General features: G+C 38.5%; 1 protein-coding gene across 1 annotated transcript in view; it reads left to right on the plus strand.

Moving 5' to 3' along the window:
• CCDC141 (coiled-coil domain containing 141) overlaps positions 1 to 21,363 on the plus strand; it is a 172,738-nt gene that overhangs the window by 137,756 nt on the left and 13,619 nt on the right. Inside the window, exons 13-21 of the mRNA XM_059703945.1 lie at positions 654 to 833; positions 1,417 to 1,542; positions 3,798 to 3,986; positions 5,053 to 5,232; positions 6,947 to 7,096; positions 13,880 to 14,020; positions 14,800 to 14,994; positions 16,557 to 16,740; positions 20,266 to 20,378. Of these exons, the coding sequence (XP_059559928.1) occupies positions 654 to 833; positions 1,417 to 1,542; positions 3,798 to 3,986; positions 5,053 to 5,232; positions 6,947 to 7,096; positions 13,880 to 14,020; positions 14,800 to 14,994; positions 16,557 to 16,740; positions 20,266 to 20,378 (1,458 nt within the window). The remainder of the gene's footprint in view (positions 1 to 653; positions 834 to 1,416; positions 1,543 to 3,797; positions 3,987 to 5,052; positions 5,233 to 6,946; positions 7,097 to 13,879; positions 14,021 to 14,799; positions 14,995 to 16,556; positions 16,741 to 20,265; positions 20,379 to 21,363) is intronic.

Consider the following 21,363-nt stretch of genomic DNA (forward strand, 5'->3'; position numbering starts at 1 on the left):
CCCCCTTGTTTAAAATCATTGTTTAAAGGATTTCAAATCAGTCAGCCAGAACATCTAGAAGCTGGGAAGGGAATCTTTAAACTTAGATACTGTGCTTCTGGTTGCACAATAGACATACAAAAATGAAGATACAGATGCACATTTCAGTTCTTACAAAAGGGAGTAACTTGAGGAACTGGGAAACTTAAGATCATTGTAATATATAAATGAAGTAGTTTAAGAAAAGATGGCCTAGAGCAATTTGCCCCCTCCTATTCCCGAATACTGAGGTTGTGACATCTGCTATTGAGTGTGTTAAAATGAAAGGTAGAATACACTTTAAAAAGTATGCATTAAAGTAATCTTCACTTTAATATTTCTGTATCCAGGAGCTCATTCAGTCACCCTCTTGAGCCCCAGGAAATAGACTCTTAGCAGGTGACTCCAGCATCACTGGGTGCTTGGAGAACTCAGTACCTGGTGCGCAAGCAGGGAACACGGGTTCTGAGAGCCTAGCCATGCCCCTGAGCAGGCGCGCTCCTGTCTTGTCTTGCTATTAGAACTGTCCATGCTCTGCTTTGGTTGTGATCATGTTTGCCTCCTAGAGTAGGTATATGAAAAATGTTGTATTACTTGGGAAAGAAAAGCCATTATATGGATTATTCATTTAACAGACAAAAGAGAATGAAATATTAAATGTGAAAAATAAAGCGCACATTTTGGAGAACACTATGGAAAGTCTGAAGGCAGAAAGGGAAGAGCTCGGCCGCCTTCGGTTGGCGTGGCGACTTACAGCCGCTGCCAGCCAGCCTGTGAAACAGCAGTGGGGAGCGTTCAAAGAGCAACTGAGAAAGGTGAGGAGCACGCAGTGGGGAGACATTCAGTCTTAAAAAGCAATGAAATCCTGGCACATGGTACAGCGTGGAGGAACCTTGAAAACATTACGTTAAGTGAAATAAGTCAGATACAAAGGGATGAATATGATATGATTCCTCTTATGTGAAGTACCTGGAGTAGTCAAATACAGACGAGAAGTCACCAGGGGCTGAGATGAGGGTGGGAATGGGAGTTAGTGTTTAGTGGGTACAGAGCTACATTCGGGATGATGAAGAAGTTCTGGAGATGGACGGTAGTGATGGTTGCACACCCATGTGAATGTTAATGCCACTGAACTGCACACTTAGAAATGGTTAAAATGTTCAACTGCGTTATGTATATTTTACCACAATAAAACCAAAAGAGGCAAGGGAAACCGAGGGCCTGCCTATGCTTTGCTTCATTAATGTGGTTTAGAACCAGGAGCTCACTCGAGGTCATGAGTGTTCTCATGGGATTGAAAAGTTTGATGACACAGCATGTCATCACCAGAATGATCGTAATGTATTTGCTGATGGTGGCAAAGAAAACATATGCTTAACCATCCCATGTTTATTTCAGACTACTCACAACTTAAAACTTCTTCAGGAAGCACTCATGCCGGTGTCTGCACTTGACCTTGGAGGGAGCCTCCAGACCATTTTAGGTCTAAGGAAAAACTGGAAGGCAATGAAGCCTCAGTTCCAGGTAAAGCAACCAACTGATAGACTTGGGTGACTGGAAAACATTTTTTTAGCCATTCGATTGCAGTTTACCTAATTAATTTTAACAGACTGATGAGTGACTTTTTTTTTAAAGCATTACTTGTCTAAAAATCCACTTAAAAACACACTTTTTTTTACTATGTTTTCTTTTCTCACTATTCTGTATCTGATGATACACAAATATTTGGGCTGTAAAATGTCCTAAGGGTAATTATCTTAGATTATTATAATTTACATTACATTATTTTCTTATTAATGTATTGATCATACATATAGGCACTGTAGTCATTTTCTCAGGGGGATAGCCATGTTTTAGATCGAGTCATCTCAGAACAAGGATGAGCACCTCTGACACAGAGGCTAAGCTGCCCTCTGCCCCTGAAATGTCCAAAGTGATGTCACTGTTTCCACTCTCTGGCACCCCAGGCTCCTACCACCTTCCCAGGAATTTTGCTGCGCTCACCTATTTTCCCTCTCAGAGAGCCCTCAGGATGTGAGAGATAAAACCACGAGCCATGTTCCCAGACCCTGACTGCTGATGCATTCCATACCCCCACCTGCTGCCACTCCTAAACTCAGCACAACTGCCAAAAATGGTCACCAGTCATGTAATCCTCCTGACTGGGTTCCTGTTCTTTGCTGCAAAGTTAAGATACCCGTGTTTCTGTTTGTCACAACTTTGTGTTGGCTATAAAGAATCCCAGATTTAGAAGATTGAAGATTCTTTTTACAAAATATCTAATTTACATTCATTTCCAACAAACCTATATAGTATATAATCAACCCCCACCCACATACACACACACACACACACACACACACACACACACACACCATTGTTGCCCACAGTGAACTCTTAGAAAATCCAATTAGCCTATATGTGAGGTTTATTGATGTGCCCTGTGTTGTATGCTTATTTGTGTATGCTTGTGTGCACATGCCCTACACATGCAAGAGTGTGTATGTGCAAACTCCTCTACATTAGCTATGTCTAGCTTCTTTAGCTCTGTCTCTGTGATATGCATATTATTTGATGCCCACCTGCTTGATTTAAACTTGAAGACCCTTATTAGGTCACTCTTCTGCAAAGTATTTCCTTAGCCTAAATAATTTCCATTATTTTTATCTTTGCTATAAGATCCAAAATTATAGTAGTTTCCTCTCTGAGTTGTCCATGCTTTGCAAATTCTACCCCAGGATCTGCAACTCTATGAGGGATGTATGAGTAATGCTGGGTTAAAGGGGAGGCAGTTTACCCCTCCCTTATCGAGGTGGCTATTTGTGAATTCAGGGGCGGCCACTTTTGAAGCAGCATATCTACTGTGCTACTCAGCTGTGGTTCATTCTGATCATGCTTTTTTCACGGGGACAAGCAATTCCCCTAAAATATTTTTTTAAAATATATTTTATTGATTTTTTACAGAGAGGAAGGGAGAGAGATAGAGAGCTAGAAACATCGATGGGAGAGAAACATCGATCAGCCGCCTCCTGCACATCTCCCACTGGGGATGTGCCCGCAACCCAGGCACGTGCCCTTGACCGGAATCGAACCTGGGACCTTTCAGTCCGCAGGCCGACACTCCATCCACTGAGCCAAACCGGTTTTGGCTACCCTAAAATATTTTTATACTTCTCTTCTTTTGGTGTTCTTACCAAACCACTTGATTCTAAATATCAGAGATGCTCATGAATTCATAAAATATCTGGCCCTGGATGGTTTGTCTCAATGGATAGAGTGTTGGCTTGTGGACAGAGGGGTCCCAGGTTTGATTCTGGTCAAGGGCACATGCCCGGGTTGCAGGCTCAATTCCCAATTGGGGCATGAAAGAGGCAGCCGATCAATGATTCTCTGTCATCATTGATGTTTCTATCTCTCTCAATTCCTCTCTGAAATCAATAAAATGTTTAAAAATATATCTGAAACACATTTACTTAGCAGATAACTAGAATATTTGGTGAGCTATAGAAACACATGACTTTTCATTTCATCACTTAACTTTGATATACTTTTTTTTTTCATTGCTCATAATTAAAAAAATATCTGAGAAGATAGGGATGGAATAATATACCTCTAGCATCAAACATAATACCTGAATTTGCAGGGGTGGGGGTGAGGCTCACGATAAGTTTTTGTTAACAAATGAGAGAATTGTTGGTTATTTAGATCTTCATATAGTCCATTATTAAGTAAAGAGCTCTCTGAAAGCTGGATTTCTTTTATGGCTGTCAACATTTTAGCAACTGAATGATGAGGTTCAATACATTATAAAAGAATCAGAGGAGTTAAATGGCAAAGGAGCTCCTGTGAAAGAGAAGTACCAACAGCTGAAGGACCTCATTCAACTCCATCAAAAAGAGAAAGAGAGGATCCAGGACTATGAGGACATCCTGTACAAGACAGTCCAGTTCCACCAAGTCAAGGAAGAGGTGAGACTTGTCATAGATGTCTGCAAGACCCTCCGTTCTAAAAGGAAATATAAATTATTATGTAAGTAAAAGCCACATTGCTCACTCTGAGATTAGCAGCTTTCCACATCGGGCCTCCCAGCTTTCTCTCACTGTACCTCTGTCCTCCCTTATGTTTCAGCCAAACAGCTCCTCTCTGTCCCTCAAAGGCAGTGCCCACGTCTCCAGCTCTTTGACTCCCGGGCTGCCATTATCTGACAGGCGTTTTTTCTCTCCTCGACTCTCTAAACCCTGCCCCTCCTTCCAATGATCTTACCTCGCGTGGACTGACTTTCCTCTCTTCTAAATTTCTAGAACTCTCATTAGTTACTCCACTTATCTGTCATTGTAGCATCTTGATTTTTAATAATTTTTTAACCCAAACTCAAGTGTAAGCTCTTTGAGGGAAGAAAACAAATTTGATTTATTTTTTATTTTTTATTTTTTGGATCTCAGGCACCTGACATCATGTAGTATGCAGTAAAATCATTGTGGACGGATCACGAGAATTCTCGCTTCATAGTACACAGTGTTTTACAAAGCATCATACTTTAAAAAGATATTAGCTTGTAAGAAGAAATAATAAATAACTTCAAAATGCAATGGGTATTTAATTGTAAAGTGTGTCTTTAACATTATGCAAAACATTTTTTGTACCACTCAATAGAAACTTATCTGGCCACTGGGTAAAGCTAGCAATAAAACTACTGGTCTGCAAAGTGTTAATAGTCTTTATTAACAGAAAATAGAGATATATTGATATCTCTTTAAAACAGCCTCTGAATTTACTCAGATCATAGACCTAGGTGTTGCTAAGGTTTTAGACTAAAAGAGTGTTTTCTTCTTTAATAGGAATGACATTAGCCCCTCAGCTTTACCTTATAGATTTGCAGCATTGTAATTCTTATTTGGTTATAGCACTAATAATTATAGATGGACTTGGCAGCATTTGACCAGCTAGGAAAATATGTAATAGGAAATAGGCTTTAAAAAAATCTGTCTCCATAAAAATGAAACACAAGTTAATTGTAAATGCTCTGTATTCCAGCTTGAACATCTCCTCAAATCAAGAGAATTGGAGCTTCTAGAGCAGCCAACAGAACTGGATAATGCTCGCGATGCCCAGGTTCGCCTCCGTCGCTCTCAGGAAAAGCAGGCACATATAGACCAGCTCCACAAATTGGCCCTTTGCCTGGGAGTGGACATCATCTCATCAGCGCAGCGGCCTGTAAGCCACTTAGAACACCATTGCTCATCGCTAATGATAGCTGGGGTGTCACAGGGGGGAAGCTAGGCAGACTGCCTGGTGTATGCTACATTTAAAAACGCATTAAAGCACGGGGCAATTATCAGTGGTGAGTTTCTAGCACCTATAACAAAAGGAAAACATTTTAAGAAGAAAAATCTGATTATAAAAGTCTTGTTTAATACATCTATTCTCATGCTAATTAAAAATGTGTTTTCTAACACAGCAGTTAATATTTTTGCATTTGAAATGTGCTCAGTGCAACTAAGGAACTAAACTTTTAATTTTATTTTAGAAGTTTACAATGTAGTTATTGGAAGACTTTTAAATATCTTGGGAACAACTTGGATATTCCCATTTTAAACTAGAAACTATGAAATTTAATTACAGATAAAGTATTTCTGATAGAAATGTAGCAAAAATTGGGATGTGCTGTGAGTGTGAAATGCATACCAGATTTCAAGCACTTAGTATCAACAAACCTTATTAATATATTTATATTTGGTTGTGTGGTAAAATGTTAACATTTGGATTTAGTTGATTAAACTCTATTATGAATATTAATTTCACCTATTTTTTTTTTTACTTTTTAATATGACTACTAGAAAATTTAAAATTATTCATGTGGCTCCTGTTTATTTCTTGGGCAATATGCTGCCTTAGCATTGCAGATCTGGAAGGTATCCCAGAGATCACCTGGCCTGGGACACTCACTTTATAGATGAAGAACCTGAAGCTCAGAGAAGCAGCTTTAGCCATAAAAGCCCATCATGAAAGAGCCCCCTGGTGGAGACCAAGGGCTCTGGGCATTACCGTTGAACTGCTTGATTCCACAGGATGGGTGTACCTTACTGAGGTGTCTGAAGACAAGGAAATCATTCCAGACCAAATTTTCATAAACAGCACATTGGGCTCTGATGCAAAATATATGTATATTTAAACTTAAAATTATGTATATAATTTTAACTCCCAATTTAAGAAAAGAAGGGTATGTTTATTCTGTAGAATATTAATCAAAATAATGGCCAATTTTATTTTAAAGTTAATTTAAGTATCCACTAAACTCTATGGAATGCACTGAACCTAAAGTATTTTTTTAATTGAAAGATATAGGAATAAAAATATCTGTTAATGGAATCTATTTTTACCAAGAAGGGGCTTTTTTTAAAAAAAAAAAAGAGTTTTATTTTATTAATAAATTTACTTTACAAAGAAAGAAGTAAGACTCCTCACTTTGCACAAATAATGCAAATTGTTCTCCAGTCACATCTGGCTTTGGCCCTGGCAGCCCTCTGCTGAGTGGAGATTGGAGGGAGCACTTGCATAATGAACCAGAGTTGAAGCTCCAGTTGACAGGAAAATTACTGCGCAGAAGCCAAATGTTTCTAATGCTTGCTTTCTGCCTTTTGAGGTAAAAATTACACCTTGTAATGAGTGGTGTCTCTGAGGAGCTGGTATGATGAGCAGACTTCAAAACTGAAGTTTCAAGACTGGAAGTTTAACGGTTCACCTTTCCCACCATGTTGGGTATCTGGCTTCTTTCTGAAGTCCTTATATTCAAATATGCTGAAGGTATTTCAGGAGCCTGTTTTTTAAAATGTCACTCATGAGTTTCATAATGCAGGTAAATAGCCTACTTGTCTCCCTGCTGCTTTGCCTGTTCCCTTTGTCATTGCCATTTCTCTTTCGCTTTCAGAGCTGCACTAATGTGTCTGCAAAGAACCTGCAGCGGCAGCTGGACATCCTTGAGGGGGAGAGCGTGAACTGGCGAGCCCGAGCCCAGGAGTATGGGCGGACCCTGGCCGGCAGCTTGCAGTACTGCGCCACGAGGGATGAGATAAGTGAGGTGGGTGGCAGGGGTCAGACTGACACACTACCAAAAGCCTCTCTGAGCCAACACTTGTCTCAATGTTTGTTTGCACGTATGCACACACACAGAATCAGGGGACTTTCTTTTCACTCCTGACATTTAAAATTTTTTCCTATCACCAGAGGATATTTTTTCCATTGCTTTTCAGAGAGAGTTGAAGAGAGAGAAAGACAGAGAGAGAGAGAGAGAAGAGAGAGAGAGAGAGAGAGAGAGAGAGAGAGAGAGAGAGAGAGAGAGAGAGAGAGAAAGATTGCTGAAAGAGAAACATCAACTGGTTGCCTCCTGCACGTGCCCTAACTGGGCACCTGCAACCTAGATACATGCTCTTTGACTAGAAATTGAACCCTCAACCTTTAGGTGCATGGGCCGACATTCTAACACCAGCCAGGGCACACTCTTGACTTTTAATCCACAGAGCAATGGTCTCAGAACTCAATGTTTGAGTAAACTTCAAGCTCCCAAACTTGTTGAAATCAGTACATTGTCAATGCATTGAAAAACCTAGAATTTACTATACGCTTTTTTTCTCCCCCACTCACACCCTTATAGCACGTATCTGTTGAGTGCATGCAGCCTGTTGGGGCAGGAAGGGTGACACTGTCCCTTCGCAGTTCGCTCCGCCTGCTGAGGTTCTATTTAAGTGCCACTGACTCATGGTGGAGCAGATGCTAAGGGCCGGGAGAGTGGGCTCTTCGCCTCAGAGGCTACAAAGTCTTATCACCAAAGTCAAGTATCTGATTTTTTATTTATTCAGAGTAGCTTTTCTGGCAAAACAACTCCTAGAGAAAAATAATGAACAGATGAAAAGTGTCCTTCACATCAGCTCACTCCCCTATCACAAAATTCAACTTCCTCTCCCTCAATTCTGCTTGGCCCCCAATCCCCAGATACATACTGGACCACAACCACTACCCTTCCCTAATTAAACTTTCCATTCAAAGCTCTACCTGTTCAGGATAGCAAGGGTCCCAACTCTCAACTGGGGGTTGACAGAACACAGGTTCCATGATTTCAGATCTATCCCCATTTAGAGCAAAATGTCTCTGAGTCCATTCGTCACAAATCTATTAGGAAACAGGGTTGGGGAGAAGGAAGTAAACCTACTTGAAGGTTCTGTTTATGACCAGTTTTACGATGTAGGCCCAAAACATATCAAACATTATCAAACAACATTAGAGCATGGACTAAAGTATTTGTAACTGAACTTGAAGAGCCCTTCCCTGCAGGCCACACTTTCATAAAAAACAGGTAAGGGCCAGGCAAGCACTGCTAGAGGGAAAGTAAGAGGGAACAGAGCAGGAGAGGCCACTTGGATCCCATTCAATAATCATGTTCATTTTAGCAATGTGCTGCAGGACTGGAGTTTCCACTCAGATGCTGTTCCAGGCAGTCATTTGGGGCTAGAGATTCATTCAGGGTTAAACTCATAGTGTATCCCGCCCACTAGGTAGTAGAATTGCCTCTTCTGCTTCCTGTACTGCAGTTAATAAGGAAAGCAATCCTAGGAGAGCATTATTCTCCCCAAAGCTATAAAATTTAGATTTGCAGTCATGAAAACAATGTGTTTACTATCTTTCCCCAAAGTTATCTTCTTTCCTCGTCTTTCTTCTCCCCATCTTTCTTTTCCTCCCTCCTCCTCCTCCTGTTCTTCTTCTTCTTCTTCGTGGCAACGTTTTTGTCTTGCTGAAAATTGCTCTTCCTGCTGTGATATTCAGCCTCTATGGAAACAAGTGGAGCTGGCTAAGGCTTATTCCCAGTCCCTTACTGCTCAGTTTCCACCTCCATGAAGCGCTGTGGCATTTGTGGTGCTGGGTCTCCCTGTTCAGGCCCTTCCCACAGCGGGTTCTGTTTACAGGGCTGCCTTGTGATGAGCCCGTGCTGGGAGCCAGCTGGCAAGGACAAGAGATCACTCTTCCAGTCATAGTAGGGATGCCCCAGGATTGTCTGTACCTTACCAGGAATGAGCAACCAGATATGTGCAAGCTTGAATTAGGAATCAGATGTCACTCTAACATGATCTTAAATATTAAGAGACCTGTCCTTCCCCTTTGCTTCTGCTTCAAACCCAACTAATCTTTGATGTAGGTTATACTTTCACATGTAAAGGGTCTTTGAACATCGTCGGTCCTTTCTCCCCTTTCCTTTCTTATAGAGATATATTAGGCATGTCACCGTGTAGTGACTACACCTTGGCCTTTCCAATCATGAGCCTAAAAGGGAAAGTAATTACAAGTAATATTTTCAGTGCCCTTTAGTAAAATAAAGATATGTGTGTTCTAGCTTGTATTATGAATATCAGAGTACAAACAGATGACTGATTCCAAGTGAATATTTGACACCTAGACAGTTTTATTATTTTTGTCTTCATTAAAATTTTGGTATAGATAATTCAAACATTTTGTAAAACTAAAAGCAACATGTTCCACTACTTTTTTTGTATAAAAAAATAAAGTCGGGCCCTAACCGGTTTGGCTCAGTAGATAGAGCGTCGGCCTGCGGACTGAAGGGTCCCAGGTTCGATTCCGGTCAAGGGCATGTACCTTAGTTGCAGGAACATCCCCAGTGGGGGGTGTGCAGGAGGCAGCTGATTGATGTTTCTCTCTCATCGACGCTTCTAGCTCTCTATCCCTCTCCCTTCCTCTCTGTAAAAAATCAATAAAATATATTTTTAAAAAATAAAATAAAGTCAGGCCCTAACTGGGTTGGCTCAGTGGATAGAACATGAATATATTTTTAAAAAATAAATAAAGTCGGGTACCTTACCAGGGAACTAGACCATGCATAGCATTTGATTTTTTTTTAATTTCTTTATTGGTTAAGGTATTACAAATGTGTCCTCATTTCCCATTAACTCCCAACCTCCCTCCCCCTCCCCCACCCCCGACTCATGCTCTCATCCCCCTGTTGTCCGTGTCCATTGGCTTGGCTTATATGTTGATTTGAAAACACGTTTTTCTTCTAATATTTCATTGTTTTCTTAAAGGGCTTTTTGCAAGTTCACAGATTCTGAGTTGAAATGAATTTTGAAGGATATCTGGTTTAACATCTTTATTCCTCGGATGAGAGGTATACAAAGTTTTCACCTATTGTGCCATAGGACTGCAGAGTTTCGGCTCAGAGAATGTCAGGAGTCAGCATTGGGCCAGGGGCTCATTTACTGGCCACCAACACACCTGTCATTTGCTAAACTCAGACTTCACCTTTCCGTGAATGTTTTAGTTCATTCAATCATTGCACAGCTGACGTCAAACGTACTTCTTTTCTATACTTTTCTCGCCTATCTTTACTCTGTGGTGTATATGTCATAGGCTGTTTGTATGATCTGATATAATAACAGTTAATTTGGTCATTTCAACCAAAATCACTTTCTTGATGTTGCCGTAACTAACATACATGGTTTTCACTACATGAAAGGCCCTTAGAAAAGGACGTGGTACCTCAAGGCAAAATGAAGTGAGATGTTCTAAATGTGATTTTTTAAAATGTGATAATTTCTTAACGACAAAGAACCATGGGGGCCTTGATCATCTTTGGTTAAAATATTAGTTTTTTAAATTTCATATACTAAATGACATAGGAAATTATGAAAATTCATTTTCTCCATGTCTTCCTACTAGAAAACACAGCCTTCAGACTGACATATTTTGTGATTTTTTTCTCACCCATTTCCCACAAAGATATGTTTGTATGCATGAATGTTGAATTTCATTATGTTTTGTCGCCTGACAATATAAATAAGCTATTAATACACAAAGCACTATAGACATTCTCTGCCATATTATATGACAGAACATCATTACTCTTTCTTTACCATCTTCATTTAGAAATGTAGTAAGTTAATATTGAGCATATTTTCTTCTTGCAATCTGATAAAAAATTACCTCTACATTTACATGACGTTAATGGAAATTTGTAGCTAGAGTCTCATTATAGACCACAAACAATTACTTTACTGAAAAGAATAGTAATGACAGAATTGGGTTGCTATCCATTTTCTCAAATTTGCAATCAGAAGCTTTCATATAATTATACTACTTAGTCTGAATTTTTTTGCACTGTAGCAACATCTAAACATCAGGAAGGAAACAGAAAATGAATATATATATATATATATATATATATATATATATATATATAAATAACTATCATATGTCAGAGTTTTTGTTCCATGGATACAAGGCAGATTAGAAATGATAAATTAGAATAGGGGAATGGTGCAGCTATAGACACATATACAATTATTAACCCTCCTGACATTGCATGGTGGTTTGCCATTGACAAAATGACCATGGACATTCACCCCCTAGAAAGAAAAGAAGCAGAAAATGTGTGTATAGATGAGTAAAAGACTTGATCGGGGCAGCACAGAAAATTATTTTTTTGTAGATTGATAACTTTTGTTCATCATTTTAAGAGAAAAACCTAAATTATTGTCATTCAGCAAATATCAGCATGGCTACCTGTGGTGACAGGAGGGTCGTAAGAATGCAGAAGTCCTCAGGAATCAGAGCCCAGGGCAGGTTAAAGCCCCTGGGACTTCAGTCACAGCCACCCGTCGTCAGGCCCACCCTGGGTCCATTCGATGACATGTGTAAGAGAATAGGAACTATTGTGATTTGTTCTGAAAACGTCCATCTCATATGGTTAAAATCTGTTAAAAGTTTGTTGTTTTACATCTACAAAATGCCTCTTCTTTCTAAAGGATATAGAGAGCTAAATTGTAACACCATAGTTATATTCAGAAAATAAACTTAAATACATTATGGACACAAAACTTGCAGGGTGGATAAAATGGGCACTACTGAGGCATGCTGCCACCTATAATTTAAAACGGGGCAACTGTCTTCTCTTTCCAAGCCCCCTACTTTCTGCCGGTACAAGACTGGCCTTACGCACAGCAAGACAGCGGTGTAGTTGCTTTATGGAAGGAGGGCAAGAAAGTCTTATGCCGAAATCTCTCCAGCGCTAAGGCTTCATAGTCTGCCATTACTAATTGTATAACAAATCATTCCGGTTAAATTGTGTCTTTGGGTCCCTTCATTTCAAATGCAAGCACCCCTGGGAGATGACAACATTGCAGCTTTCTCTTCCTAAAATGAGCATCAATCAGAAAGCTTTTGTCTGGATTGGGCACAATGGTGGGCAAGAAATGAAGCTCATGAAATGGCCATTAAAAGAAATGGACTACTTGTTCTGTGTTTTTAGTTCTGGCCAAACATGTGCCATAGTTCTAATGAAAGGCTTTTGTGTGAAATGTACTTCCTTAGTTTTAAAATGTCCCACGTTCCCTACATAAATTGGCCTTGTCAGCAACAGACTCACTAATAATACATTCTTGTGCCAACACTGCCTCAACCAGCACTAAGAATAGCAAGCCAGTCTCCTTGTCGTCAGCCTCTTTCCCTCCTGTTTCTTCTCAACGAAGCTTTGTTCATTCCTAACCCTGAGAGAGGCTTACTGCTCCCTGGGACATTTGGTGAGGATGCTCATTCTGCTAGTGTCAAAAGACCTACAGTTTTAAAGTCTTCCTATTTCCCTCCTAATTATAGCTATATTAACTTAGTCTGCTTATTTCATAGCAAAGAGGAGCAAGTGAGAAGGTAGGGAAATCATACTATTCACTAGGGGAAAAAAATCTCCCTCTGAATTATGTAAGACTTTCAAAATTTTTATGAATATGAATTATAACAACGTTTAAATATTTCTGGGGAAATTTCATCTTGCCCCAAGCTTTGGTGTTTTTGGTGGTTTATGTGCTCCAGTTGAGCAGTTGTCTTAGCCATCGCCACCATTCCCCATTGTTGACAAGCTAGCTAAAGTTAGAAACAGCTGCATGAGCAATGATACCACAGTCAAGCGACCATGGCACTCAATTCCTTTAAAAATATGACCACAGGTTATGTGGAGATTAGATGGGAAGTTAAGTTTTCATATTAAAAGGTGCAGGTAAGAAAAGTAAGCATGACTAGATTTCTTTTTGCTGAAGGTGGTTCGTGCATGCTGCCTCCCACTTGTACCTGCAGCGGTCCTGAATCCCAGCTGGGAAAGGTACAACATTTAAGATGGATTTCCAGTGGGACCCAAAGAGAAAAGTGCCAGCAACTTTGTCAGAGGAGCTCATGTGTCAGAGAGAAGCTGATCCCATGTCACGTACCCATAGTGCCATGAACATTCTTAGGCCTTTAGGTCACTTTCAGTGGAAGTGCTTACATTCTGAAGCCAATGGAAATGAAATTGCACTCATTGTTTATCCATCTTCAATTTCTTCATCCGGAATAGACTTAAAATTTCATGGCTTAGAATTAAAAGGTTAAGATTCAGCCTTTCTCCATTCATCACATATTTTCAAATAGATGTTGATCTTTCCCATCTAAACAGCAGATGTCAAACACACAGGGAATGGAATGAGTGGAAAAATGATACCAAATAAGTACAAATAGGAAAATTAGAGTTGTCTAAAGTTCATGATATCTTAAAAATTTTATTGGTGGAGGCCAAAGGATATTCTATAACAGTAAGGCTAATTATAAATTAAACTCTAAAAGTACTAAGACAAATTCATAATTACTTATATTTTGGGGGTATGTTTAAATTCACATTATATGTTCACTTAGCAGACATGTTTTTCTATTGAAAATCACTGAACACATCTTAAAGATTATGAATATTTTGAAGTGTTTAGATGTTTTCATGTATTAGAAGTGAATATTACTGTTCTCATTTTAAGGAAATCACCTCTTTCTTTTTATTGACCTGCAGCTCAGAGAGTCATTCAAGGATATCAAAAAGAAATTTAACAATTTGAAGTTTAATTACACTAAGAAAAATGAAAAAGCTAAGAATATGAAGTCTCTGAAATATCAAATTCAACAAGTTGATATGTATGCTGAGAAAATACAGGTAATGAAAAAGTGTGTGTATGTGTGTTTGCATGCACTGCTACAGTTATTGCAAAATCATTTTGCATTTCAATTCTAGATGCCTAATACTTGGGCTTTTTTTTCCAGCATTGGGACTGAAAAGGGAGTTATCCATTTTTATAGCAATTAAATTTTTATGTAAAATACATAATAAATTGATTTATCTTTGAAAGCAGCTCCAGAATGGTTTCTACCAAACCTACCTAGCCTCTCTGCTTCCATTCTTGCCCCCAACACACAGAACATACGCACTCACACACATGCACACACATACACACATATACACATATGCACACATGCATATACCTTTTGTACATCCTCTTTTTTCCCCTCGCACCTGCTTGTGCAAGGACCTTTCTCCACTACTTCTATAGTTCTGTACACCTACCTTGATTATCGTATCTACAGACTAGATTATTTGAATGCCTTTTCCAGGAGACAGTGAACTTACTGAAGACAATAAAATATCTGATTTTATGATCATTGTCTTATTTTTTTATCATAATATCATTCTCAAAATGTGGAATAGACCCTGGTCTACAGTTAATTTTCTATATGTTTGCTGAAAGCTGAATTAATATACTCTCTAGAAGAAAGCCCATTCTTTCCAAAATTCATTTGTAATAATTATAATTTTAATATATTATAATGGAGAAAGCTTCAAATAGTTTTCCCAAGTGTTTCTCCAATATTTAATCACCAGCTAGCCTCTTAAATAAAAATTGAATTTTATTTTAAAAAATTTATTGTTTGGCACAGGTTTTGAAAAGGAAAATGGAAAAACTTGAGAACAAGACTCCTGAATCTTTCTTAAATTACCCAAATAGTAAAGTTACTGTCCTTTTGGAAGCCATGAAGGATTTGCAAAAACATGTGGATGAGTTTGATAAAGTTGTAACAGATTACAAGAAGAATTTGGACCTGACCGAGCACCTCCACGAGATGATAGAAGAGGTATCTGCTTCCTGGCGTGGTGTCCCTAAGGCTGTCCTAGAAAATCACTCTGAGACTTTAAAACAATGCTGTAGTGGCTATTATTGTCATTAAGCCCATGCATCATTCTCCTTTCCATGATTATTTGTTTAGGACAATTACCTAAAGTAGAATTGCTGAACCAAAGGGGATGAATGTTACAACATTTTGATTGTATTGTCCAATTGCCCTTCAGAAAGACTTGACTAACTTTCTCTTACTAGCAACATATGAGAGTTTCTCCTTTCTCCATAACCTTGTCAACTCAAGATGTTTAACAATCATGGAATTATGTTCACTGCTGGGTATCTGTTTAAAATACCCAAAATGACTTATTTAGTTCACAGAAAGAAAGGGTGATACTTGGATTTTTCAGGTATAAAAATTGTTATTGGTGTTATTTTTATTTTCTCAAAAGGATAAAATGGAAAAGTATACATAAAATATATAAAATTGACAAGTTAAAGTTATTTTCACACACATATTTAAATATATTTTTATTGACTTCAGAGAGGAAGGGAGAGGGAGAGAGAGAAAGAAACATCAATGGTGAGAATCATTGGTGGGCTGCCTCCTGCACGCCCCCTACTGGGGATCAAGCATACAACCAGGCATGTGCCCTGACCAGGAATCGTTCATAGGCCGATGCTCAAATACTGAGCCACACTAGTGCAGCTGCACACTTATATTGAAGAAACTTTGCACTCGAAGTTCTTGAGTGTTCTTTGTAGCCCATTATTCTGAGATTTTAAAGAAACAACCAAGAAACAAACACCTCTATTTACCACTGATGCAGTAGAGTTTTTAGATTTAACACCATATTAAGAAGGATCCAGATGATCACTCTTCTATAACACACAGGTTTGCTGTAGCTCTGCGGCACTTATTCAAAGCTGGCTCCTAACAAAGTCATGTGTTCCTATTTCCCACTCAGCGTAAGAGCTTGTGGCCTTGGTCAGACATGTTCCTTCCATCATGGTTATTTATTTTAGTGAAGAAACTCAGTTCTCCAGTGTACTTTGAAAATATGACTGTCTTCTATTACAAAAAAGGTCAAATGCTATTCCTTAGGTGATATTTCCTTAATCCATAGACTACATCTCATTCTTAAAAGAGAAGTCATTTGAGTGATAATCAGGCAATACTTTATCCATGTATTGTTAATGGTTTCAATAAATTAGGCTGGATTTTGTGTTTGGGCTTTTTAGTTTCCTTTTAGCTTATATTTGGATTTTTAGTGCCATACACTTCTTATATTGCCTGTCCTTGCAAATATGCAACCTTCCTCTTAGGAATTATGCTCCAGACAAATTTAAGAAGGCAAGAAAACCAAATGAATTTTCATACTTTTTCTTGTCTGACTCTAATATCCAAGTACAAAGTATATGATCATGCTTTGATATTTTTTATTAAGACTTAGATAATTCAAACTAATGTGAATATAAAGTTTGAAAAAATTTAAATTTGATACTTCAGTGACCAAAGCAAAGAACATTAGAATGGTGGTGTCTCCTTAATCTATGCTTTGTTCCATTTTAATGTAGTGTCATTTTTGGTGTGAAGATGCAAGTGCCACAGTTGTAAGAGTTGGAAAATATTCTACAGAATGCCAGACAAGGGAGGCTGTGGAAATCCTCCACCAGCAGTTCAATAAGTTTATCACGCCTTCAGTGCCTCAGCAAGAAGAAAGGATTCAGGAGATCAGTGACCTCGCTCAGCGATTATATGGTGAGATCTCTCTCTCCCTCTTTTTTTAAGGATTTCAAAAGTGCTTTAATAATTCCATAAAGCTTTCCCCCTCATATATGAAAGAGAAAACTTATTTGAGGCCATGACTACCTAAAGGCATAAGTGTGAATATTTTTCTAATGTATTTCACGTGGTTTTACATGAAATATTTTTTCTTTATTGTTGAAAGTGTTACAGATGTTTCCTTCTTTCCCCAGTGAGTCCTAGCCTGCACCCTCCCCCAGCCCCAGGCCTTTCACCACACCATTGTCTATGTCCATGGGTTGTGCATATATGCATACCAGTTCTTTGGTTAATTGGTGAGACCTCTTTTAAAATATGCCATGATTTCCCATGAAACAAACCTATGCTGAACCTAATCTAGCAGAAAGCAGAGGGTCACAAGTCCTCATGGTCCTCTCTCCACCAACCTATTCAGGGAAAAGGCTCAAGATAAGAGCTCACAACCATCGAAAATAAACACTGGGGAATAGAGGATGGAACTTCTGTCTGCAGAGAAGCTTGCAGATTTTTAACTACCTTATGTAAACCTCCTTCTCCGTCCTCCTCTCTCCCCATTCTTGCTGCCCATCTCCAGGGTAATTCCAGGGTAATAAAACTGGACAATACTCAGCTTTTGTAGACCAAAAAAAAAAAAAATCTAATTTCCACCAGTGTGATTCCTTGGAAAACATACAAATTTCCCATGATACTTTAAATAAAATAAGTATCAAGCTAAGACTAGAGTCTACAGCCTTCTCATTTCTATGACAGTTATGGTTTGTGGACATAAGAAAGATGGAAAATTTTCTCTTGCCTTCCTCTCACTCGTGGAATAAATGGGAAAACTAAAATTATCATCTCATGGGTTCTTCTTTCCTCTTCTCCATGACTAGGAGAGGTAAGTTGTTAGCTCTACTCTCTAAGAAGTCCCCCTAGCTAAATGAGGCTCCCATTTAAGATGCCCCCTGGATAATGACAGTCCTTGAGAGCATTGAGGAATGTTTCATCAATTCCCAGACATTATTAACTGAGACCAAGACTTACTCCCAGTGACCAGGCAAATTCATCCCCCAAAGAAGATCGCAACAGGTGGTACAACATGTTTCGTTTGGATGCCCACAGCTGCTACCAGATGGGGATTTTCTCTTATTTCATGAAGCACACTCACTGTCCATGGATTGACCTAAAGATTTGTAGAACAATAGATACTGCACTAACTAATTTTAAATTGTTGTGAGTGAATTGTTAATGATTTTCCAAAGGAAAAAAGTAGAAACATCAAAATAATAAAATACAGATTGAAAAATTAATGAAAACTAATATGATGTCACATTCTTACTGTTGTTATTCTATGAGTTGCACCAAAAATTTTGGAGGCACTCTGTCCTCCTAGCATTGTATATGTTTTCTTCTAGTGTTATATTTTTTACACTGCAGCATAATTGCCTTTTTATTTGTCATTTCTACTCACCATAAGCTCATTGAGGGCATGGGAAGTATATTTTATCACTGTATGTCAGTGCCTATTCAGTTTTAGTACACAGTGAGTACTCATAAAGACCCACCCCTCTCAGCATACATGATTCTGTATCCTGCTTTGTTTTATATTCCTGCCCCTTATTACCAACTGACTTTTATATAGTTATTTATCTGTTTTCTGCCTTTCCTTACCAGACTGTAAACTCTATGAGAGAAGGGATTTTGCCTGTTAGTTCACTGCTTCATGGTACATACTAAGTGCTTAACAAATATTTGATGAATAAATGAATCATTGAAAGAACAGCATGAGTCTTTTCCTGTTAAATTTGGAAGTTATGCATTTTTAAAAAATTGCATCAAGTTAGATACTTTAGGACTATTAAATCATCTACTCTTTTTTAAAAAATATTTTATTGATTTTTTACAGAGAGGAAGGGAGAGGATAGAGAGTTAGAAACATCGATGAGAGAGAAACATCGATCAGCTGCCTCCTACACCGCCCCCCGCCCCCCCCACACACACACACATTGGGGATGTGCCTGCAACCAAGGTACATGCCTTTGACTGGAATCAAACCTGGGACCCCTCAGTCCCCAGGCCGACGCTCTATCCACTGAGCCAAACCAGTTAGGGCTAAATCACTTACTCTTGCAGGTCACCCAACATTACTGAACCCAGAATTTTAATGCAAGTAAATGTATCCAAAGATATTTGAGTACCTATTAAGTACTAGGAGTTCTAACCAATATAAAGACAAATAAAATCTAGCTCCTTCATTCAAGAATCCATGGTCAGCTTAGAAATCATGATATGGTAAATACAGTGAGGGAGATATAAAGTGTGTCTATTAGCTCAGGCTGCCATAGCAACACGCCACAGACTGGGTGGCTTAAACAACAGGAATTTATTTCCCCCAGTTCTGGTGGCTGGGGGTGTAAGATCAAGGTCCTGACAGGGTTGGTCTCTCCTCAGGCTTCTTTCCTTGGCTTGCAGATGGCCACCCCTTGCTGCCTCTTCACATGGACACCCCTCTGTGCACACACACCCCTCTTGTCTCTTCCTGTTCTTATAAGGACACTAGTCATATTGGTTTAGGGCCTCACATTAATGGCCTCTTTTTAACTTAATTACCACTTTGAAAACCTTATCTTCAAATAGGGTTACATTCTGAGATACTGGGGATTGGTACTACAGCATGTGAATTTGGGGAGGAACACATTTCAGCCCATAATGATGTGCAGTACAGTTCAGCCTAAACTTTGGATTCCAGTAGAGCAGGATTGAATCCCTGGTCCTCCAGTTATTGTCTGGGTTACCAGAAGAGGCTCTTTTGAGTCTCAGACTCTTCATTTGTAAAATACAAGAGAACCTACTTGAGGGGGATTACATTAGATAATGCATATGAAGTGCCTATGCACTCACTACGTGGTAGACATGTTCATTATTCCAATCGGGAGAGATTAAATGCATTTGGGAAAGATTAAAAACATTTTCACAAAGATGTTGCCACTTAAGGTAGAGCTTTAAAAGTAGGTAGGGTTTTGACAGTGGAAATGGAATGGGGGAATGGCATTCCTAGTACAGGAAAGAATGCCCAGTGGCTGTGAGGACTTTGAGGGAGAAGTTTCTTGTTCAGTTTGGCCAGAGATGAAATATGTGAGAGAATTAGGGTAATAAACATTTGAGAGAGGCAAGTTAAACCCATATTATTGAGGGCCTTGAATGCATACTCTCTAGGTACTGAAGAACCACTGAACCTTCTGAATTGTGTAAAACTGATTGGAATTCAGCTTTAAGAATATTAATATAGCAACATTATTTAGGTTACAAAAAGAGACATGATACAGTAAATGTAAGCATTTTTCTAGAATACCTGGTTCTCAAAAATGCCTTTGTTTATTTATCTGTTTAGCACATATTTTATTAAGCAGTTACTATCTACCAGACCTTACACCAGACACTGGGGAGATGAATTAAAACCTGTTTTGTTTTTCTGCCAAGGATTTGACTTTTAAAGATAGTTTTATTTCTTCTCCTTTCCAGGTTTTGAAGAAGGGCAGAAATGTACTGAAAAAATTGTGGCAAAACACAAAGAGGTTCTTGAATCTATTACTGAATTATGCAGCTCTCTCACAGAGCTTGAAGAAAAGCTGAAGGTAATGTCTTCTCAGAATATGTATGTTCAAGTGGTATAAATAAAAATGTGTTCATCAGGTGTCTTCTGGTGCAAAGGTGTTCTAAGGGAAATTCTCAAGGGACATAATGTACACATTTGTTTCACACTTTTCTAACAATTATTTGGGTGTTTCTGGTAATTCTGTTTCTTTTTCATCACTGCAGAGAAAACACATTGTTGAGAATGAGAGCTAAACACAATTAAGGTGTCTCGTTTACATTTTCATGGATCATATCCTAAAGGATAAATGTGCCCCATTAAAATAAAACTAAAGTCTGCATTAAGTAACCTTATGTTTTTATTCATAAATAATGAACGTAAGTTTTTATTTTCTCTCCAGATTGTGGCCCAAGAGAAAATAAAAATAAAACTATGTTTTAGGTATTATGTTCATTGAACTATTAACTTCACAAAAATATTAAACTAATCATTAGCATTATTCATAGATAAGAAAATCACTGCTATTTTGATTACTATGGCCTTGTAGTATAGTTTGGTATCAGGTAGCGTAATTCCTTCAACTATGTTCTTTTTTCTCCAGATTGATGTGGCTAAACAAGGTCTTTTGTAGTTCCATATAAATTTTTGGAATATTTGTTCTAGTTCTGGGAAATGTGCTATTGGTGTCTTGATAGGAATTGCATTGAATCTATAGATTGCTTTGGGTAGTATGGACTTTTTAATGATGTTAATTCTTCCTACCCATGAACACAGTATATGCTTCCACTTATTTGTATCTTCTTCAATTTCTTTCTTCAGTGTCTTACAATTTTCTGAGTACAGGTCTTCTACATCCTTGGTTAAATTTATTCCTAGATATTTTATTTTATTTTTTGATGCAATAGTAAATGGGATTGTTTTCTTAGTTTCCCTTTCTGATAGTTCATTATTGGTGTATAAAAATGCAGCTGATAATGCAGATTGGTGCAGCCACTGTGGAAAGCAGTATGGTATTACCTGTGCTT

Source organism: Myotis daubentonii, chromosome 7 (genome assembly GCF_963259705.1).
Source record: "Myotis daubentonii chromosome 7, mMyoDau2.1, whole genome shotgun sequence".
Taxonomy (NCBI): domain Eukaryota; kingdom Metazoa; phylum Chordata; class Mammalia; order Chiroptera; family Vespertilionidae; genus Myotis; species Myotis daubentonii.